Source organism: Aulostomus chinensis, chromosome 22, assembly GCF_037954235.1.
Source record: "Aulostomus chinensis isolate RoL2024-O1b breed Wild chromosome 22, RoL_Achi_v1.0, whole genome shotgun sequence".
Lineage (NCBI taxonomy): Eukaryota > Metazoa > Chordata > Actinopteri > Syngnathiformes > Aulostomidae > Aulostomus > Aulostomus chinensis.
In genome coordinates this window covers 12991414-13012411 of record NC_141341.1, presented here as the reverse complement: position 1 = coordinate 13012411, position 20998 = coordinate 12991414, and the positions used below count along the sequence as shown (strand labels likewise).

At 41.8% G+C, this 20998-nt stretch overlaps 1 protein-coding gene across 3 annotated transcripts; it reads right to left on the bottom strand.

Moving 5' to 3' along the window:
* Positions 1 to 4923: 4923 nt before the first annotated feature.
* Positions 4924 to 8677, bottom strand: LOC147240846 (homeodomain-interacting protein kinase 1-like). 3 transcript variants are annotated; one of them, XR_015111188.1, is made up of 4 exons: positions 8512 to 8677; positions 5748 to 8051; positions 5519 to 5648; positions 4924 to 5328 (listed from the first exon to the last, which is right to left on the bottom strand). XR_015111188.1 is itself a non-coding variant. In XM_086193125.1 (2 exons), the coding sequence occupies exons 1-2, from the start codon at positions 8540 to 8542 to the stop codon at positions 6130 to 6132; spliced, it is 1953 nt and encodes a 650-aa protein (XP_086049251.1). In that variant the 5' UTR covers positions 8543 to 8677; the 3' UTR covers positions 5667 to 6129. The 3 variants fall into 3 exon arrangements, 1 of the variants encoding a protein (XP_086049251.1); XR_015111189.1 differs by lacking the exon at positions 4924 to 5328 and having other exon boundaries at positions 5447 to 5648; XM_086193125.1 differs by lacking the exons at positions 4924 to 5328; positions 5519 to 5648 and having other exon boundaries at positions 5667 to 8051.
* Between the last annotated feature and the right edge of the window lie 12321 nt (positions 8678 to 20998).

Here is a 20998-nt window from a genome sequence, read left to right as displayed (position 1 = left end):
AAACAACTTATGTATTTCTTCTGGTTTAAAACACATCTGTTTGGTGACAGGGTCCTTTAATTTGTAAATGGATCTTTCAGACTGCTGTTTCCTCAGTCTCCAGGCCAATATTTTTTTCGCTCGAGTTCCATTTTCCTAGTAGGTTTGTTTGACATATTTCAATTTGAGTTCCACCAGGTCATTGAGTTTCTTGTTTAGTTCTGATTTTACTGAAGATATTTGTTCTAGTAGGGCAGGGTCATTAGACTCTATATGCTTCTGCTCCAGTAAGTCGAGTTTATTTGTCAGGTCATTGATTCGTTGAAGTTTTTCTTTTTTCTTTTGTGATGACCACATTATAATTTTCCCACGCAATACTGCTTTTCCAGCATCCCATAACATACTCGGTGACACCTCTGTGTTACTGTTAAATTCCAAGTAGTCCCTTATTTCTTTTTTAATGAAGTCCTTAAATTGATCATCATTCAGCATGGAGGTGTTAAGTCGCCAGGTGGTATTTTTGTGTGGGACATCCAAATGTATTTTCATGTATACTCCGGAGTGATCTGATATATCCCTCACACCAGTGTTACAATCTAGCACTCTGTGCCTGTCTGTTCTGAACATAAAAATAATAGTCAATTCTAGAATAGTCTGCATGGGGGTGAGAATAGAAAGGACATTGTTTAGTAAGTGGATGAAAGTCCCTCCATACATCGATTGTACCGATCCCTTTAATCATTTTCTTAATATACAGAGACTCAGAGTTCATTCTCTTTGTCGGGTTTGTAGAGTCTAGGGTGGGATGCAACTGGGCGTTCCAGTCCCCCCCACAGATCATGACACCAGAGACTTCTGTAGCTATTAAATCAAATATTCTGTCAATTAGTGTCTTATCCTGTCCTGGTGGTCTGTAAATATTGAGTAATGTTACTTCTTTCCAGTCGAGTGTTCCCTCACCAAGACAAAACGCCCTTCCTTGTCCACGATCTGTTTGGGGAGCTGAAAGTCCACCTTATTTGCAATAAGTATTGCAACTCCTCTTGCATTTCCATTTGCATATGAAGAAAAGAAAGTATTTTTAAAACCCATTTTTTTCAATTTCTGGTGTTCAGTTTTAACCATATGAGTTTCCTGCCAGAATATTATGTGTTGTTGTTCTCTTTTCATCTTGGCTAGAAGTTTTCCTCTTTTAATTGGGTTCTGTAGCCCGTTAACGTTCAGCGTTATGACTCTATATTCTTGCTGAGGCATTTATCATTGGATTCAGTAGTCCCCTCCATTATATGTGCCCATGATGACCTTAACACTTGAACATATGTAGTAACAGTAACAAGGAACCTGTAACTTAAGAACACACAGGTAAAAAAAGGAACGGCTTCCATAACAGAATTTCCTCTACAAGAGGAGTTCAAGTTGGAGAGGGAAACCTGCATGAAGAGCCTCTCCAGTGCAAACTGGGATAACTCAGGAGTGAGTATCAGATCAGTGCACGCTCGGAGTCACTTAAACAGGCTCCCAGTCCAGCAGTCTGATATTATTATCTATTAGTGTAAACTAAGGCATTCAACCCAGGTAGGAATCTCTAGTGGGATTGTAACTGTGAGATATGTATTTTCATGACTTTCTGCGGTTTTTAACTCCTAAAAGAAGGAAGTTTCTCGAAAGAATTTGTCGAGATTCGTCAAAACGACTTCATATTTCACAGCTGTGAACTCATAGCAACGCAACACAAATTAAAGGGCAAAGGGGTTTTTCTTTCGTTACTTTTTATTGACTCATATTTTTTGAAAAAATACATTTAAAAACTATTCAGATCTCTAAAACATGTAGGATAGCCTGATCCGTCTAAGCTTTTCAACATGATCAATAAATAAAAAAAGCGATTTCTGAAAATATGTTTATTGATGTCAGCAAAAATACACAAAATAGATCCTTAGCAAGGCTGGAAGGATTCTACTGCTGAGGGAGCAGAACTTATTCAGCTTTAATTCAGTTGTGAAAATAGATGGACTGAAGTTACCACAACCCTGCTGTGTCACTCTATCTTCATAAAATCCTATTGAACTGATAGTACAGGAACACATTCTTCTGTTGTCTAACATACATTTCTCCAAAATATTGTTGTAAGATGGTCAGTATCAAACTAGATCATCTTTCTTCTCGCTGGAGGCTTGATGGGAATTTTAACCCCATTTTGTTTTTACCATTGTATACAACAGTGACATTATTTCAATGCATGCCTATGTACATTGTTTTTTTTGGTTTTTTTTAAAGGATGTAAACATATTTTTGCATACTGTAGCTTGTTCATTTGTCCAAAGTACACTGATAAAACAGAGACTGGAGACCTGATCATTGAAAACTAAAGGAGCTGAAGGGCTCCTGCATGGATCCAGGAGCTCACATGATTGGACAGCTCTTCATTCTGGTTCCACTCTGAAGAAAATAGTCAACAAAATTAATATGTGATGCAAAAAAAAAACCCTTTCAATCAAAACATCTTGATTTTCAAATAAAGAAAATGAAAAACAAGTAGTTCTGAATGTAGTCATGTATTCTGTTAGTTAGGGCCCACCTTGCGAGGTGTGCTGACGGTGAACACATAGGTGTTTGGCAGTAGACCCTCAGAGACGCCGCTGCTGAAGGAGCGGGAAGCTGAAGACACCGAGCAGTTGCTGGATTTGTCTGATGGAAGTCCACAGGAGCCGCACACCACCGTTCGGCTCTGCAGGTTATACTCACTGTCCCCACAGGTGCTGTGGGCCACCTGCTGAGCCACAGACGCACCGTTATTGTGCATTAGCACAAGTTTGATGACTGCAATACTGAAATGATCATTCTAGGGTCCATCTGAGAAGGCTTGGGCCCTCTAGCCCCTCCTCACATACCACCTGACCTTCACATCGTTCTCTAATGGCTGATTTTTTTCATTTTTGTGCAATCCATCTGTTACGTTCCTTGTGGCAACACAAGGAATAACACAAACAGCCAAGTGGAAAATTATAAGTGCAAGAATTATTTATTTCACAAAAATAGGGGTGATCAAAAGAACAAAAGTCGTGTACAAAGTGGAAGGGAAGATAGGCCGTGAGGGGATTGTGCCAAACAAATTAACTTAAGATAACAAAACAAGGCCTAACTGAAATCTTCCTGACACAAGAAACACAGGTACCAAAAGGCCTGCCTGTCTAACGAATAAAGGTTGTCAAAAACGCACAAGGATGGCACCAACCCATAAACTAGTGTGGTATACAAAAGAAGACTACATGATGTGAGTTGTGTGGGGTACCCCAATCTAATCTAAACCTACCACCTCCCACTTCCAAATAGGTTGATCTAACAAATTTGTCTCAAAGTCTGTTGCTCAGCAGGTCCCCAGAGAGAGAGCCAGAACAAAGCAGGGGAGTGGCTTATGAAGAGGCCTCCCTGTAACCAGCCAGGTGGAGGGGCAACCAGGCTCCAATCAACTCCTCTCCCAGATGTCATGTGGGAGGGCAGAACAGGAAGCAGCCAGCGTCCTCCTGGATCTTCCTCCTAAGAGCAGGAGAGGGAGGAGGGAAACAGAGAGAGAGGGAGAAACCATGCAGGGGCTCACCTGAGCCAGCTCTACATGTCACACATGTAACACCATCTATTGTATGAATGCTGTACATCTGCCATTCCTATTTAGGGCTCAACGTCACTTATAATCCTCTTTCTGTGCCTATAAAAAATCATTCTTCACTGAATTATTTTGTAGAAAAATTATGCATTTCTTTCAAAGTTTTGGTTGATTTATTTTTGCCAGAAAACTACACAACAATGACACATGCAGGTTTTACAGACCGTATGACTCCATGTCCAATGTTTTATTCAACATTCCAACTTTTACAGACTAAAAACCCACATGCATGTTTTCCTTTAAACTAATTAATTTACACCACTTACACTTCAATAAAACACGCAGCTGAAAGGCAAGGGCCAGACAACAACGCCACACACTGGTAGCTGCAGCACCAACTTCCTGGCTCTAGGTAAACAAGACACAGTACGAATTTCAAAATAAAATTCAAAATAAGAAATAGTTTCCAAAAAAAAAAGTTAATCAGTGAATAGTGACTGAGTAAAAATAATTTTAGCACGTCCCTCCACATGCAGGAATAGAACAACACACAACCTTTACTTTCATTGACAGGGTTTTCTTCAATTCTTACCCAACTACTTTTATCTCAAGTTATTTCAGGTAACAGGGCAACTTCTTTTGTTTCATTTTTGACCTCAAGATAATATTTATTATATTTAGTTTTACAGGCTGTACGTTAATCCAAGTTTTAATTAATAAACATTTCCTGATTAACCAGAGTGGGAACAATTTATAATTTGTGGCCAGTGTTTCTCTTGTGTCAGAACAAACATGTAAGAGTTTTTCATACTGAAGCCAAATGTGAGCAGAATATATGAGAAATACATGATTCACGTCAGCTCATGTTTAATTCACAAGCAAACATTTTCAAACCTGTGGCAGAAAAAGGAATTGTCTGATAATTCTATATGTTTACTTGCTTCAATGAAGACCCAGAGATTGAGGTGTGCAGCTGTAAAACATCCGTGACGTAGTGTGAAAGCCATTGTGTTACATTTGCTAACTACATTGAATGCTGTTTGATTATCAGGAAACCTTTGCATTTTGTTTATGAATAACTTTAATTTCACTTAAAACGGAAATTCAGCAAAGTTTCTTAGCAAGGAACCGGAAGTAGAGCAAGTTCATCGTGCAAAGAAAAGCTTTATTAGAAATATGCCAACAAACATGGAAAGAAGATGATTCCCACAGCTGCAGTGCACATCAACAACTGATTCAGAATATGAACTTAATCTAAGTATGACATTAATTGGGATATAGTGTGCATGTAAACGTAGTCAATAATGTGTTTTAGCCCACAGACTTGTCACATTTACACTTTAAACTTCACATCACTTGAGAGACCTCTCCAGCTGTCATATAACTGGGCCAGTATAAGGAATCATTCTCAGCTTCAAGAAATTCAACAACTTGATTTTATAATTTAATGTGACAGAAGCAAATTTCAGGAATTCTTTGCACTTAAAACGAAACTGTTAAACTTGATCAAACTTGATCAATAAGGGCCCTGGTCTCCAAAACACCTGTCTCACGTTGGACCTGAGCAGTGGGCTCTGTGGGTCTGGATCCGCTACAGCTTGTTGGAATTCATGAATGAATTCAGACATATCCTTTGCAATACTGGTCCATATTCCTGGGGTGGGCTGGGTGTTGGATGACATCTTGCACGCTGAAGTAGTGGCCATCTTGGTGCAGGCAGCCTCTCTTCGAGGTAAGCTGAGACACTGTAAGCAGAGACAACAGTAGGCGTCAACATTATTTGGAATACATAAACTACATTTATGCTTATCCATGAACACATACTCAGCTGGAATATTGTTTTTATTCCAAAAAAAAAGTGAGTATGTAGTTTTATGCTAATATGTCTGTCTCTTTTTCAACACTGCAGTCGTTGTTGTCTGTTCTGGGACTCACTGTTTGTTTCCTTCAGTAACAGGATGCACTTCCTGTCACGTGATGCTGAAGGTTCAAAGCCGTCCATCCATCAGACACAGCAGGTAAAACATCTCCACAGCCAGTTCTGGTAGGAGCACGGTTCAGTTTCCTGTCACAAACCAAAAAAAAAAAAAAAAAAATTTTGGTGTGAAATTTTTAAAGCTTGTGATTCTTTTAAAAAAGAACCCAGCAGGTAGTGCTCACTTACCTCTCAGGAAGGTGGGAAGCTCTTCCCAGGTAATCTTGGCATGTCGGTCCAGTCCTCCTCCATGACACTGAGGCAGCTCTTGTTGAATGAACCATCTCCATGTCTTCCAACCAGCTTCGGGGACATCTGGAATCCTCCTTAGTCTTTGCCTTTACTCCACGTGGCCTCGATGCTCTGCCACCATTTTACCTCTTGATTTTCCTCTGCTTTTTTTTGATAAGTTGTTCTCCCGGTGTACAGGATATCTCTGGCACTGCTGCACCTGCCTTCCCTGCTCTAAGCACCCTGCAGATTTCCTCTTGTCTGACTTTTACCCTAGACTCTTTTCACATCAGACCATTGAGTGTAACTACTCAGCACAAATGTATTTGAGACAAAAACGTCAATCCTCTGCTGTGGGTCGGACGCAGCAGCGAAACACAGCCGTGATTCGACGAAATGTTTTGTAAATTCTTCTGAAAACCTTAATGCCAGTGGATTTTTGCATTCCATTTGAAGATGAGGTGCTGTGATCGTCATCTTTTAACCGGGCATGATTGTCTCCTTCATTCAACTGGGCGTCAATGTCTTCATCTGGTGACCAGGAGTCATTGTCTTTATCTGAAGACCAGGAGTCGATTTCTTCATTTGAAGACCAGGAGTTGTGGTCCTCATGATTTCCCTCTGAAGATGAGGAGCCTTTGTCTTCATCTTTGAAGCGGATTTTGTTTTCCTCAACTGAGGACTGTGAGTCCGTATCTTCATCGGATGAACAGGACTCATCGTCCTCATCGGACGACCAGGAGTCATTGTCATCATCGGATGACCAGGAGTCATCGTCCGCATCGGATGACCAGCAGTCGTCGTCTTCATCTGAAGACCAGCAGTCGTCGTCTTCATTTGAAGACCAGCAGTCGTTGTCCTCATCTGAAGACCAGCAGTCGTTCTCTTCTTCTGAAGACTGGGAGTTGTTTTCCTTCTGTGCTCCAGCTGAAGATGAGGAGCTTTTGTCATCATCTTTAAACCAGAATTGGTTTTCCACAACTGAGGGCCGTGAGTTGTTCCCTTCATCTGAGGACCAGGACTCACTGTATTTGTTTTCAGACCAGGAGTCCTTTTCCTCATCTTGGTTGTCAGCAACAGAGGGTTGTTTGCTCACGTTGACCCCCAAATCCAGTGAAGGTTTGCAGGTTGCAGAGATGTGGACATCATCTCCTGTCCCGTCCTTTACTCTGCAGATGTCCATCATGCGGTGAGCGTTGGTCATATAAGAGCTGGTGCGAGCGTATTTGGTCAGATGGGTCAAATTAAAAAAGGGGTGTTGCAGAGCTTGACGGGGTGTGAGTCTTCGATCCCCTTCCATTTGCAGAAGCCCCTTTAAAAGGTCAACAAAGACCTTCCTGTCCTCAAACTCCGCTACCTCTCCTTCTGGGTGGATGTAGACCAAATCATCCAGCGAGCTGGGAAGGTCAAAGGAGGCCTGCCTTTTCTTAGGCTCCACACCGTTGGCTGTAGCATATTCGTGTGGAGTCTTCAGCCTCCACTTTGTTCCGGTAACCGTGTCCACCTCGTCGAAAAAGTCGTGGGTATAAACCCCATCCCTCAATTGGTGGTCCTCAGGCTGGCCCAGCACCTTGATCAAGCACCTCATGGACTGGTAGGTACAGTCCACCGGGAAGAGGTTGTCTGCCAGATAGAGGAAACCCAGGAAACAGCCAAGCCCCCAGACATCAATGGCCTCATTGAATGGGAGACCGAGGGTGACTTCTGGTGCCCTGAATCCACCTGGCTGAATAAATAATCCCACTTCAACTGATGACAGTGGAATGGCCTCCCCAAAGTCAATTAATTTGACCTTGAGGGGCTGGTCGTACTGACTGACCAGCATGACATTGTCCGGCTTGATGTCTGTGTGAAGGATGCGGAGACGCTTCAGGGCGTCCAGGGCTATGAGCAGCTGCTGCGCAATGGGCCGAATTTCGCAAAGAGAGAGGGGGGTCCAGCCTCGCTGTTGAAGGAGATTGTAGAAGTCCGTGTCCAGCATCTCGAAGACCAGGCAGATGTGTCCCCTAAAACTGAATCGTTCGTGGAAGCGGATAACATTGGCGTGGGTGGGGTCCAGGTCACCAATCCTCTGCAGCATCTTTATTTCCATCTCCAAGTCTTTCAGGAACTTGTTGTTGTGCTTCAGAATCTTCACTGCCACAGTCTGCATTTTGGTGAGGTTTAGGCATTTGGCCACTTTCCCAAAGCAGCCCTCACCTATGAACTCCAGGATCTGGTAGAAGGCCGAGCTGCTGTGGATGGTTTGTCCCACCTGGATCTCTGGTGTGGAGAGAGAACACGTTCAATCAGCTTTACACAAAAACACTCTAGGATTTCAACTTTGTGCGTCACCAAATAAAGCCTTTAAAAAACAAACATTGGTCATAAAATCTGAACTCTACTGTCCAAGAATAATCCTGTTTGTTTCACTCAGGGGTGGGCAACCATGTGCCATGGAGGGCCATGTGTATGCAGGTTTTCCTTCCAACCCAACACTTTAACAGGTGATTCCACTGATTAACACACCTTCAGCCACAGAAGAGTGTTAATCAGTGGAATCACTCTTTAAAGTTTTGTGTTTGAAGGAAAACCTGCATACACACGGCCCTCCATGGCACATGGTGGCCCACCCGTGGTTTAACTTGTACAGAAGTGAGCCAGAGCCACTGTGGCAGTTTATTTGAAACATTGAAGAGAGTTAAGGCATGTTTTCATGAAACTCAGCATCTCTCCCTCTTACCTGAAGTGTCCGGGTTGATCCATGAAGACATTCTCAAAGTTGAATCAAGGCCAGAAATGAAAGCTCAAATCTGATTCTTGATAATTTCCTCAAACAACGTGGAGTTTCTCTCTAAGTCTCTAAGTTTTGGATGCACAAGTCACTGAGATTCTGCCTCAACACAATCGAGTCTTGAAAAAGGATGATTTAAAACTGTGAACTTGCTTATATACTGTGACAGTTCTGACAGGAATAGGAGGGGCGTTACCCCGGCAACCAGCTATGATCTTGTGAAAAGGGGCGGGGCCAACCATTAATGATCAATCACCATCATGGATAATTTTCGGAATTCTCGCCAAGAGTGAGGAGCTCTGGGAAATGGAACTGCCACAACATTAACACATACAAATAGGACATATGTTGACATACGTGTGCTGTCCGTGTCAACACAAATTAAAGGGCAAAGGGGTTTTCTTTCATTACTTTTTATTGACTCATATTTTTGGAAAAATACATTTAAAAACTATTCAGATCTCTAAAACATGTAGGATAGCCTGGTCTGTCTAAGCTTTTCAACATGATCAATAAAAAAAATCAAAGCGATTTCTGAAAATATGTTTATTGATGTCAGCAAAAATACACAAAATAGATCCTGAGCAAGGCTGGAAGGATTCTACTGCTGAGGGAGCAGAACTTATTCAGCTTTAATTCAGTTGTGAAAATAGATGGACTGAAGTTACCACAACCCTGCTGTGTCACTCTATCTTCATAAAATCCTATTTAATTGATTGTACAGGAACACATTCTTCTATTGTCTAACATACATTTCTCCAAAATATTGTTGTAAGATGGTCAGTATCAAACTAGATCATCTTTCTTCTCGCTGGAGGCTTGATGGGTATCTTAACCCCATTTTGTTTTTACCATTGCATACAAAAGTGACATTATTTCAAAGCATGCCTATGTACATTGTTTTTGTTTTTTTTAAAAAGGATGTAAACATATTTTTGCATACTGTAGCTTGTTCATTTGTCCAGAGTACACTGATAAAACAGAGACTGGAGACCTGATCATTGAAAACTAAAGGAGCTGAAGGGCTCCTGCATGGATCCAGGAGCTCACATGATTGGACAGTTCTCCATTCTGGTTCCACTCTGAAGGAAATTGTGAACAAAATTAATATGTGATGCAAAAAAAAACAACTTTCAATCAAAACACCTTGATTTTTAAATAAAGAAAATGAAAAACAAGTAGTTCTGAATGTAGTCATGTATTCTGTTGGTTAGGGCCCACCTTGCGAGGTGTGCTGGCGCTGAACACATAGGTGTGTGGCAGTAGACCCTCAGAGACACCGCCGCTGCGGAAGGAGCGGGAAGCTGAAGACACCGAGCAGTTGCTGGATTTGTCTGATGGAAGTCTGCAGGAGCCGCACACCACCGTTCGGCTCCGCAGGTTATACTCACTGTCCCCACAGGTGCTGTGGGCCACCTGCTGAGCCACAGACGCACCGTTATTGTGCATTAGCATAAGTTTGATGACTGCAATACTGAAATGATCATTCTAGGGTCCATCGGAGAAGGCTTGGGCCCTCTAGCCCCTCCTCACATACCACCTGACCTTAACATCGTTGTCTAATGGCTGATTTTTTTCATTTTTGTGCAGTCCATCTTTTGTATGAATGCTGTACATCTGCCATTCCTATTTAGTGCTCAACGTCACTGATAATCTTCTTTCTGTGCCTCTAAATAATCATTCTTCACTGAATTATTTTGTAGAAAAATTATGCATTTCTTTCAAAGTTTTGGTTGATTTATTTTTGCCAGAAAACTACACAACAATGACATATGCAGGTTTTACAGACCGTATGACTCCATGTCCAATGTTTAATTCAACATTCCAACTTTTACAGACTAAAAACCCACATGCATGTTTTCCTTTAAACTAATTAATTTACACCACTTACACTTCAATAAAACACGCAGCTGAAAGGCAAGGGCCAGACAACAACGCCACACACTGGTAGCAGCAGCACCAACTTCCTGGCTCTAGGTAAACAAGACACAGTACGAATTTCAAAATAAAATTCAAAATAAGAAATAGTTTCCAAAAACAAAGTTAATCAGTGAATAGTGACTGAGTAAAAATAATTTTAGCACGTCCCTCCACATGCAGGAATAGAACAACACACAACCTTTACTTTCATTGACAGGGTTTTCTTCAATTTTTACCCACCTACTTTTATCTCAAGTTATTTCAGGTAACAGGGCAACTTCTTTTGTTTCATTTTTTACCTCAAGGTAATATTTATTATATTTAGTTTTACAAGCTGTACGTTAAACCAAAGTTTTAATTAAGAAACATTTCCTGATTAACCAGAGTGGGAACAATTTATACTTTGTGGCCAGTGTTTCTCTTGTGTCAGAACAAACATGTAGGAGTTTTTCATACTGAGGCCAAATGTGAGCAGAATATATGAGAAATACATGATTCACGTCAGCTCATGTTTAATTCACAAGCAAACATTTTCAAACCTGTGGCAGAAAAAGGAATTGTCTGATAATTCGATATGTTTACTTGCTTCAATGAAGACCCAGAGATTGAGGTGTGCAGCTGTAAAACATCCGTGACGTAGTGTGAATGCCATTGTGTTACATTTGCTTACTACATTGAATGCTGTTTGATTATCAGGAAACCTTTGCATTTTGTTTATGAATAAGTTTAATTTCACTTAAACCGGAAATTTAGCAAAGTTTCTTAGCAAGGAACCGGAAGTAGAGCAAGTTCATCGTGCAAAGAAAAGCTTTATTAGAAATATGCCAACAAACATGGGAAGAAGATGATTCCCACAGCTGCAGTGCACATCAACAACTGATTCAGAATATGAATTTAATCAAAGTATGGTTGGAATTCATGAATAAATTCAGACATGTCAGACATATCCTTTGCAATACTGGTCCATATTCCTGGGGTGGGCTGGGTGTGGGATGACATCTTGCACGCTGAAGTAGTGGCCATCTTGGTGCAGGCAGCCTCTCTTCGAGGTAAGCTGAGACACTGTAAGCAGAGACAACAGTAGGCGTCAACATTATTTGGAATACATAAACTACATTTATGCTTATCCATGAACACATACTCAGCTGGAATATTGTTTTTATTCAAAAAAATAAGTGAGTATGTAGTTTTATGCTAATATGTCTGTCTCTTTTTCAACACTGCAGTCGTTGTTGTCTGTTCTGGGACTCACTGTTTGTTTCCTTCAGTAACAGGATGCCCTTCCTGTCACGTGATGCTGAAGATTCAAAGCTGTCCATCCATCAGACACAGCAGGTAAAACATCTCCACATCCAGTTCTGGTAGGAGCACAGCTCAGTTTACTGTAACAAACCAAAAAAAAAACAAAAAAAGTTTGGTGTGACATTTTTAAAGCTTGTGATTCTTTTAAAAAAGAGCCCAGCAGGTAGTGCTCACTTACCTCTCAGGAAGGTGGGAAGCTCTTCCCAGGTAATCTTGGCATGTCGGTCCAGTCCTCCTCCATGACACTGAGGCAGCTCTTGTTGAATGAACCATCTCCATGTCTTCCAACCAGCTTCGGGGACATCTGGAATCCTCCTTAGTCTTTGCCTTTACTCCACGTGGCCTCGATGCTCTGCCACCATTTTACCTCTTGATTTTCCTCTGCTTTTTTTTGATAAGTTGTTCTCCCGGTGTACAGGATATGTCTGGCACTGCTGCACCTGCCTTCCCTGCTCTAAGCACCCTGCAGATTTCCTCTTGTCTGACTTTTACCCTGGACTCTTTTCACATCAGACCATTGAGTGTAACTACTCAGCACAAATGTATTTAAGACAAAAACGTCAATCCTCTGCTGTGGGTCTGACGCAGCAGCGAAACACAGCCGTGATTCGACGAAAGGTTTTGTAAATTCTTCTGAAAACGGAAATGCGAGTGGATTTTTGCATTCCATTTGAAGATGAGGTGCCGTTATTGTCATCTTTTAACCGGGCATGATTGTCTTCTTCATTCAATTGGGGGTCAATGTCTTCATCTGGTAACCAAGTGTCGATTTCTTAATTTGAAGACCAGGAGTTGTGGTCCTCATGTTTTCCCTCTGAAGATGAGGAGCCTTTGTCTTCATCTTTAAACCGGATTTTGTTTTCCTCAACTGAGGACTGTGAGTCTGTATTTTCATCGGATGACCAGGACTCATCATCCTCATCCTGTGTGCTCCTCTGCCCTAACCCAAACACAGCAACCTTATCGGCTACTGAAGGTCATCTGCCCACTGTTTATTCTCCAGGAGAACTCCTTCTGCCTTGGTGACGCAAATGGCACGTACTATCCCCCCCTCTCCCGTGTTTTCCTGACCCCCGCCTCTGCCCTCTCCACCTCCCTTGGGGTGGCAGCGCCTGTTGGCTGCAGCCTGCCCCGCCCGGGCTTGGCTGGCGCGGCTCTTGCTGCGACGCCTCACTCTCACTTGCCTCCACTGGGTCAACGGACTGCTCAAGTTTAGCGTACATACACAACAAATGTATATGTCTGTGTAGGTTCTCATTCATCCAGGTCATCGTAGATCGAAGCGAAGTAAAATCTGGTCAACTGGACGTAAGTTTATCTTGAAGACGTTTCACCTCTCATCCGAGAGGCTTCTTCAGTTCTAGTGAAGAGTGTGGAAACTCCAGCTTATAAACCTATGTGGGAGTGGTCAGTGCTATTGTGGTGGAAACGACCCTCCCGAGACTCACCTGGCCTCCCCAAACGACAGTCGTTGTGCGGTGTCAGGGAGTTTCAGGGGTGGTCGTTAGGGAGTTTCACCGACCACTCAGATGCTAATGGGCTGTGCTGGCAGCAGCCGTTCCACATGGGTCTTTCAGCTGAACTCTTTGGGGAAGCTTTGAAAGGACTTGGTTGTAAATAGGTGAAAGGAAATGTCGCAGTCCACCTCCTCTGTTCAAAGATGGTTTCTCTATCCTGACGTGGATGGCTTCTTTAACTCCTCTTTCAAACCATCTGTCCTCTCTGTCGAGGATTTGGACATGGTCGTCCTGGAAGGAGTGGCTTTCCTCCTTGAGGTGGAGGAAAACCGCTGAGTCCTGTCCTCCAGAGTTGGCTCTTCTATGTTGGGCCATGCGCTTGTTGAGGCTGTTTGGTTTCCCCTATGTAGAGATCCGTGCAGGCCTCACTGCATCTGACAGTGTATACCAGATTGCTCTTCTGGCTGTGAGGGGTGGGATCTTTGGGGTGAACCAGTCTTTGTCTCAGAGTGTTGTCTGGTTTAAAAGACACAGGGATGCGGTGCTTATTATAGATTCTCCTTAATTTCTCAATTTCATTTCAAAGACTGGTTCACCCCAAAGATCCCACCCCTCACAGCCAGAAAAGCAATCTGGTATACCATTAGCATCTGAGTGGTCGGTGAAACTCCCTAACGACCACCCCTGAAACTCCCTGACACCGCACAACGACTGTCGTTTGGGGAGGCCGGGTGAGTCTCGGGAGGGTTGTTTCCACCACAATAGCACTGACCACTCCCACATAGGTTTATAAGCTGGAGTTTCCACACTCTTCACTAGAACTGAAGAAGCCTCTCGGATGAAAGGTGAAACGTCTTCAAGATAAACTCACGTCCAGTTGACCAGATTTTACTTCGCTTCGATCAACAAATGTATATGTGCTGTTGTTAAATTTCTGAAGTGTACCATTATTACTTTCAATCTGTAATAATTGTGACGGCTTGTGATAGTTGTATCAGGCTTTGAGTTGTGATCTTTAATTGCCCCTCGGGGATAAATAAAGTTATCTGAATCTGAATCTGAATCTCAGCGGATGACCAGGACTCATCATCCTCATCGGATGACCAGGAGTCATCGTCCTCATTGGATGACCAGGAGCCATTGTCTTCATCTGAAGACCAGCAGTCGTTGTCTTCATCTGAAGACCAGCAGTCGTTGTCTTCATCTGAAGGCCAGCAGTCGTTGTCTTCATCTGAAGACCAGCAGTCGTTGTCTTCATCTGAAGGCCAGCAGTCGTTGTCTTCATCTGAAGACCAGCAGTCGTTGTCTTCATCTGAAGACCAGCAGTCGTTGTCTTCATCTGAAGAGTGTTTTCTAACTCATCTGTTTTCAAAAGCTTCAATGCTGCCGCAACATTAACACATACAAATAGGACATATGTTGACATACGTGTGCTGTATCACCCACATAGGCAACAAAAAAGTGGTCAACTGGTTCAAACCACCATGTAAATGGATTCAGCTGATGGTGGAACCTTTTGAGGGAACAGTCACGTCTAATGGCTAAACCGGATTTAAATCCCCACAATGTCATCAAAATGAGATCAACGTATCACATCACATCATGTTATTGTTGTTTTGTGTCACACTTTGATCATTTGTCAGGTGTCTCAAAAATAATCCCCAAAAATTAAGATTAAATTATGGATTTAATTTATTTCTTTAACTACATCTTGCCGATATTGCCGAATTACTGGACAGCACCAAAAGATGTGAGTGTGGTCAGCCATTACATCGTTACATTGTCTCCAGCAATGCCCAAATTCTGCTCTGCCACTCTGTAAATATTTTCTTCTTGGGGTAATAAAAAATCAAATTATATTTTTCCATGCAAAATCCCTCCATTTCCCTGAACTGGTGATAGAAGAATTTATTTTGCGTATGTTTAGCCACTCGTCTTCTGTCAAGCTTATATTTGCTTCCTTCTCCCAGTAACATTTCACATACGATGTTGACAATTTTTTGTTAAGTTGTAGGCACAAGTATATTCTGGAGCCCTCTTTCTTGTGAATTTTACCTTTATATGCATCAAAAACAATGTTCATGAGGTCCATGTCACCTTCTTTTAAATGTTTTATATTTCTATCAAAGTGGTGCCTGAGCTGCAAATATCTTTAGAAATCTTGTTTGTCTAAGTCATGATTTTTCTGCAGCTGTTGAAAACTATCCAGGCCTGTGTCAGACGAAATTACACAATATGAAGTAATGCCTTTTCGGGTCAGTTCTTTAAATCTGATATCTAGCTGGGCCGGTAGGAAATCTCTGTCATGGTCAACCCATCTCAAAAGCCGAGCTTTCCTCTCTAAGTTTGAATTGCCGACCTCTTTGAACCAGATCTTAAGGGGAGTCGTTGTAAGGTTGCATAATTTACTCGAGTACATCATCTTGAGGGTTTTGTCACCCAGTAATGATTGAAGAGGAATATCTAGTTGGTTCAATTCGAACTCCTTCCACCCTGCATCGTAACCCTCCCTACACCAATAGACAACATACTGCAGCTGTGCTGCTTTGTAGTAGTCCTCTAGACATGAAAGTGGCAACCCACCTTTCTCTTTTGGCAGATGTAATGTTTTGTAGCGTACCCTAGGTTTTTTATTCTGCCATATGAATCTAGAGATGATCCGATTCCATTGGTTAAACTGTTTAGTCGGTATTTCTACAGGTAGCGATTGGAAAAGCAATAACAATTGAGGTGGTATGACCATTTTTATAGCTTCTATTCGGTTGTGTAAGTCAAGCGTCAGGGGAGTCCATCTATCCAAGTCATTTTTAATTTTGTTTGTGATGACACCGTAATTTGCTTTATATATACCTTCATAGGTCTTGGGAATATTAACTCCTAAATATTTCAATATTCTGGTTTTCCATATAAATTCAAAGGTTTTATGTGTGTTTTCTTGGGGTGACTCATTAAAAGAAAGCGTCTGGGTTTTCTCGATGTTCAGTTTGTATCCTGAATAGAAACCATATTGGTCGAGAGTGGACATTAGTTTAAGGAGACTGGTATCTGGGTTGGACAGGGTTGCCAGGATATCATCTGCGTATAGGCATGTCTTATATTCTCTTCCCTTAAATACGATTCCCATAATCTCTGGGTCTTCCCTGATTTTTTGAGCGAGTGGCTCTATAAATAGAGCAAACAGGATGGGGCTCAGAGGACAGCCCTGTCGGCATCCCCGCTCCAAAGGGACTGTGCCTGGACGACTGCCATCTATTCTGATCTGGGCAACTGGTGAATCATATATTGATTCAAGACATCTTACAACAGTATCGTTAAAGCCAAAGCGTTGTAGGACCAAATATAAGAATTCCCACCGAACAGAGTCGAAGGCTTTTTCGGCGTCAAAGCCAACTGCAAGGAACCTCGTGTTACTTCTGCTCATAATGTCCATCAGGTGTATTGCACGCCTGACATTATCTTGTGTATGCTTATTTCTAACAAATCCGGGCTGGTCTGTATCAATCAGGTCTGGGACAATATTTTCAAGCCTACTGACAATAATTGAAGGAAATATTTTATACTCAGCATTTAAAACAGAAAAAGGCCGGTACGAGCTGCACTCTGTCCTGTCTTTTCCTGGTTTCGGTATTACAGATATTATGGCTTGTTTCCAAGACGGTGGGGTCTCACCCCCCTGAAGCACATAGTTAAAACATCTTAGTAAAAGTGGGGTTAAGGAGTCCCTAAAAGACTTCTACCACTCGGCGGGTCGCCCATCTCCCCCTGCTGCTTTGTTTGTTTTCAGTTTAGAAATGGCCTTATCGACCTCTACTAATGTAATATCTGCAGTTATCAGCTGGTTTTCTTCTGTGCCAATGGACGGCAGGTCTAAAGATTCTAAAAACTGCTTCACTGTGGCTGGTTCTGCGAATTGAGGTTGAGTGTATAAATTCCTGTAGTATATTTCAAACAACTTATGTATTTCTTCTGGTTTAAAACACATCTGTTTGGTGACAGGGTCCTTTAATTTGTAAATGGATCTTTCAGACTGCTGTTTCCTCAGTCTCCAGGCCAATATTTTTTTCGCTCGAGTTCCATTTTCCTAGTAGGTTTGTTTGACATATTTCAATTTGAGTTCCACCAGGTCATTGAGTTTCTTGTTTAGTTCTGATTTTACTGAAGATATTTGTTCTAGTAGGGCAGGGTCATTAGACTCTATATGCTTCTGCTCCAGTAAGTCGAGTTTATTTGTCAGGTCATTGATTCGTTGAAGTTTTCTTTTTTCTTTTGTGATGACCACATTATAATTTTCCCACGCAATACTGCTTTTCCAGCATCCCATAACATACTCGGTGACACCTCTGTGTTACTGTTAAATTCCAAGTAGTCCCTTATTTCTTTTTTAATGAAGTCCTTAAATTGATCATCATTCAGCATGGAGGTGTTAAGTCGCCAGGTGGTATTTTTGTGTGGGACATCCAAATGTATTTTCATGTATACTCCCGAGTGATCTGATATATCCCTCACACCAGTGTTACAATCTAGCACTCTGTGCCTGTCTGTTCTGAACATAAAAATAATAGTCAATTCTAGAATAGTCTGCATGGGGGTGAGAATAGAAAGGACATTGTTTAGTAAGTGGATGAAAGTCCCTCCATACATCGATTGTACCGATCCCTTTAATCATTTTCTTAATATACAGAGACTCAGAGTTCATTCTCTTTGTCGGGTTTGTAGAGTCTAGGGTGGGATGCAACTGGGTGTTCCAGTCCCCCCCACAGATCATGACACCAGAGACTTCTGTAGCTATTAAATCAAATATTCTGTCAATTAGTGTCTTATCCTTTCCTGGTGGTCTGTAAATATTGAGTAATGTTACTTCTTTCCAGTCGAGTGTTCCCTCACCAAGACAAAACGCCCTTCCTTGTCCACGATCTGTTTGGGGAGCTGAAAGTCCACCTTATTTGCAATAAGTATTGCAACTCCTCTTGCATTTCCATTTGCATATGAAGAAAAGAAAGTATTTTTAAAACCCATTTTTTTCAATTTCTGGTGTTCAGTTTTAACCATATGAGTTTCCTGCCAGAATATTATGTGTTGTTGTTCTCTTTTCATCTTGGCTAGAAGTTTTCCTCTTTTAATTGGGTTCTGTAGCCCGTTAACGTTCAGCGTTATGACTCTATATTCTTGCTGAGGCATTTATCATTGGATTCAGTAGTCCCCTCCATTATATGTGCCCATGATGACCTTAACACTTGAACATATGTAGTAACAGTAACAAGGAACCTGTAACTTAAGAACACACAGGTAAAAAAAGGAACGGCTTCCATAACAGAATTTCCTCTACAAGAGGAGTTCAAGTTGGAGAGGGAAACCTGCATGAAGAGCCTCTCCAGTGCAAACTGGGATAACTCAGGAGTGAGTATCAGATCAGTGCACGCTCGGAGTCACTTAAACAGGCTCCCAGTCCAGCAGTCTGATATTATTATCTATTAGTGTAAACTAAGGCATTCAACCCAGGTAGGAATCTCTAGTGGGATTGTAACTGTGAGATATGTATTTTCATGACTTTCTGCGGTTTTTAACTCCAATAAGAAGGAAGTTTCTCGAAAGAATTTGTCGAGATTCGTCAAAACGACTTCATATTTCACAGCTGTGAACTCATAGCAACGCAACACAAATTAAAGGGCAAAGGGGTTTTTCTTTCGTTACTTTTTATTGACTCATATTTTTTGGAAAAATACATTTAAAAACTATTCAGATCTCTAAAACATGTAGGATAGCCTGATCCGTCTAAGCTTTTCAACATGATCAATAAAAAAAATCAAAGGGATTTCTGAAAATATGTTTATTGATATCAGCAAAAATACACAAAATAGATCCTTTGCAAGGCTGGAAGGATTCTACTGCTGAGGGAGCAGAACTTATTCAGCTTTAATTCAGTTGTGAAAATAGATGGACTGAAGTTACCACAACCCTGCTGTGTCTTCATAAAATCCTATTGAACTGATAGTACAGGAACACATTCTTCTATTGTCTAACATACATTTCTCCAAAATATTGTTGTAAGATGGTCAATATCAAACTAGATCATCTTTCTTCTCGCTGGAGGCTTGATGGGAATCTTAACCCCATTTTGTTTTTACCATTGCATACAAAAGTGACATTATTTCAAAGCATGCCTATGTACATTGTTTTTGTTTGTTTTTTTTAAAAGGTTGTAAACATATTTTTGCATACTGTAGCTTGTTCATTTGTCCAATGTACACTGATAAAACAGAGACTGGAGACCTGATCATTGAAAACTAAAGGAGCTGAAGGGCTCCTGCATGGATCCAGGAGCTCACATGATTGGACAGCTCTTCATTCTGGTTCCACTCTGAAGAAAATAGTGAACAAAATTAATATGTGATGCCAAAAAAAAAACAACTTTCAATCAAAACACCTTGATTTTTAAATAAAGAAAATGAAAAACAAGTAGTTCTGAATGTAGTCATGTATTCTGTTGGTTAGGGCCCACCTTGCGAGGTGTGCTGACGGTGAACACATAGGTGTGTGGCAGTAGACCCTCAGAGACGCCGCTGCTGCGGAAGGAGCGGGAAGCTGAAGACACCGAGCAGTTGCTGGATTTGTCTGATGGAAGTCCGCAGGAGCCGCACACCACCGTTCGGCTCCGCAGGTTATACTCACTGTCCCCACAGGTGCTGTGGGCCACCTGCTGAGCCAAAGACGCACCGTTATTGTGCATTAGCACAAGTTTGATGACTGCAATACTGAAATGATCATTCTAGGGTCCATCTGAGAAGGCTTGGGCCCTCTAGCCCCTCCTCACATACCACCTGACCTTCACATCGTTGTCTAATGGCTGATTTTTTTCATTTTTGTGCAATCCATCTGTTACGTTCCTTGTGGCAACACAAGGAATAACACAAACAGCCAAGTGGAAAATTATAAGTGCAAGAATTATTTATTTCACAAAAATAGGGGTGATCAAAAGAACAAAAGTCGTGTACAAAGTGGAAGGGAAGATAGGCCGTGAGGGGATTGTGCCAAACAAATTAACTTAAGATAACAAAACAAGGCCTAACTGAAATCTTCCTGACACAAGAAACACAGGTACCAAAAGGCCTGCCTGTCTAACGAATAAAGGTTGTCAAAAACGCACAAGGATGGCACCAACCCATAAACTAGTGTGGTATACAAAAGAAGACTACATGATGTGAGTTGTGTGGGGTACCCCAATTTAATCTAAACCTACCACCTCCCACTTCCAAATAGGTTGATCTAACAAATTTGTCTCAAAGTCTGTTGCTCAGCAGGTCGCCAGAACAAAGCAGGGGAGTGGCTTATGAAGAGGCCTCCCTGTAACCAGCCAGGTGGAGGGGCAACCAGGCTCCAATCAACTCCTCTCCCAGATGTCATGTGGGAGGGCAGAACAGGAAGCAGCCAGCGTCCTCCTGGATCTTCCTCCTAAGAGCAGGAGAGGGAGGAGGGAAACAGAGAGAGAGGGAGAAACCATGCAGGGGCTCACCTGAGCCAGCTCTACATGTCACACATGTAACACCATCTATTGTATGAATGCTGTACATCTGCCATTCCTATTTAGTGCTCAACGTCACTTATAATCCGCTTTCTGTGCCTATAAAAAATCATTCTTCACTGAATTATTTTGTAGAAAAATTATGCATTTCTTTCAAAGTTTTGGTTGATTTATTTTTGCCAGAAAACTACACAACAATGACACATGCAGGTTTTACAGACCGTATGACTCCATGTCC

Coding starts and splice junctions, on each gene's coding strand:
- LOC147240846 (XM_086193125.1), bottom strand. CDS start 8,542: ATGTCTTCATGGATCAACCCGGACACTTCAG. Junction 8,052..8,511: donor GATCAACCCGGACACTTCAG/GTAAGAGGGAGA, acceptor TCTCCACACCAG/AGATCCAGGTGGGACAAACC.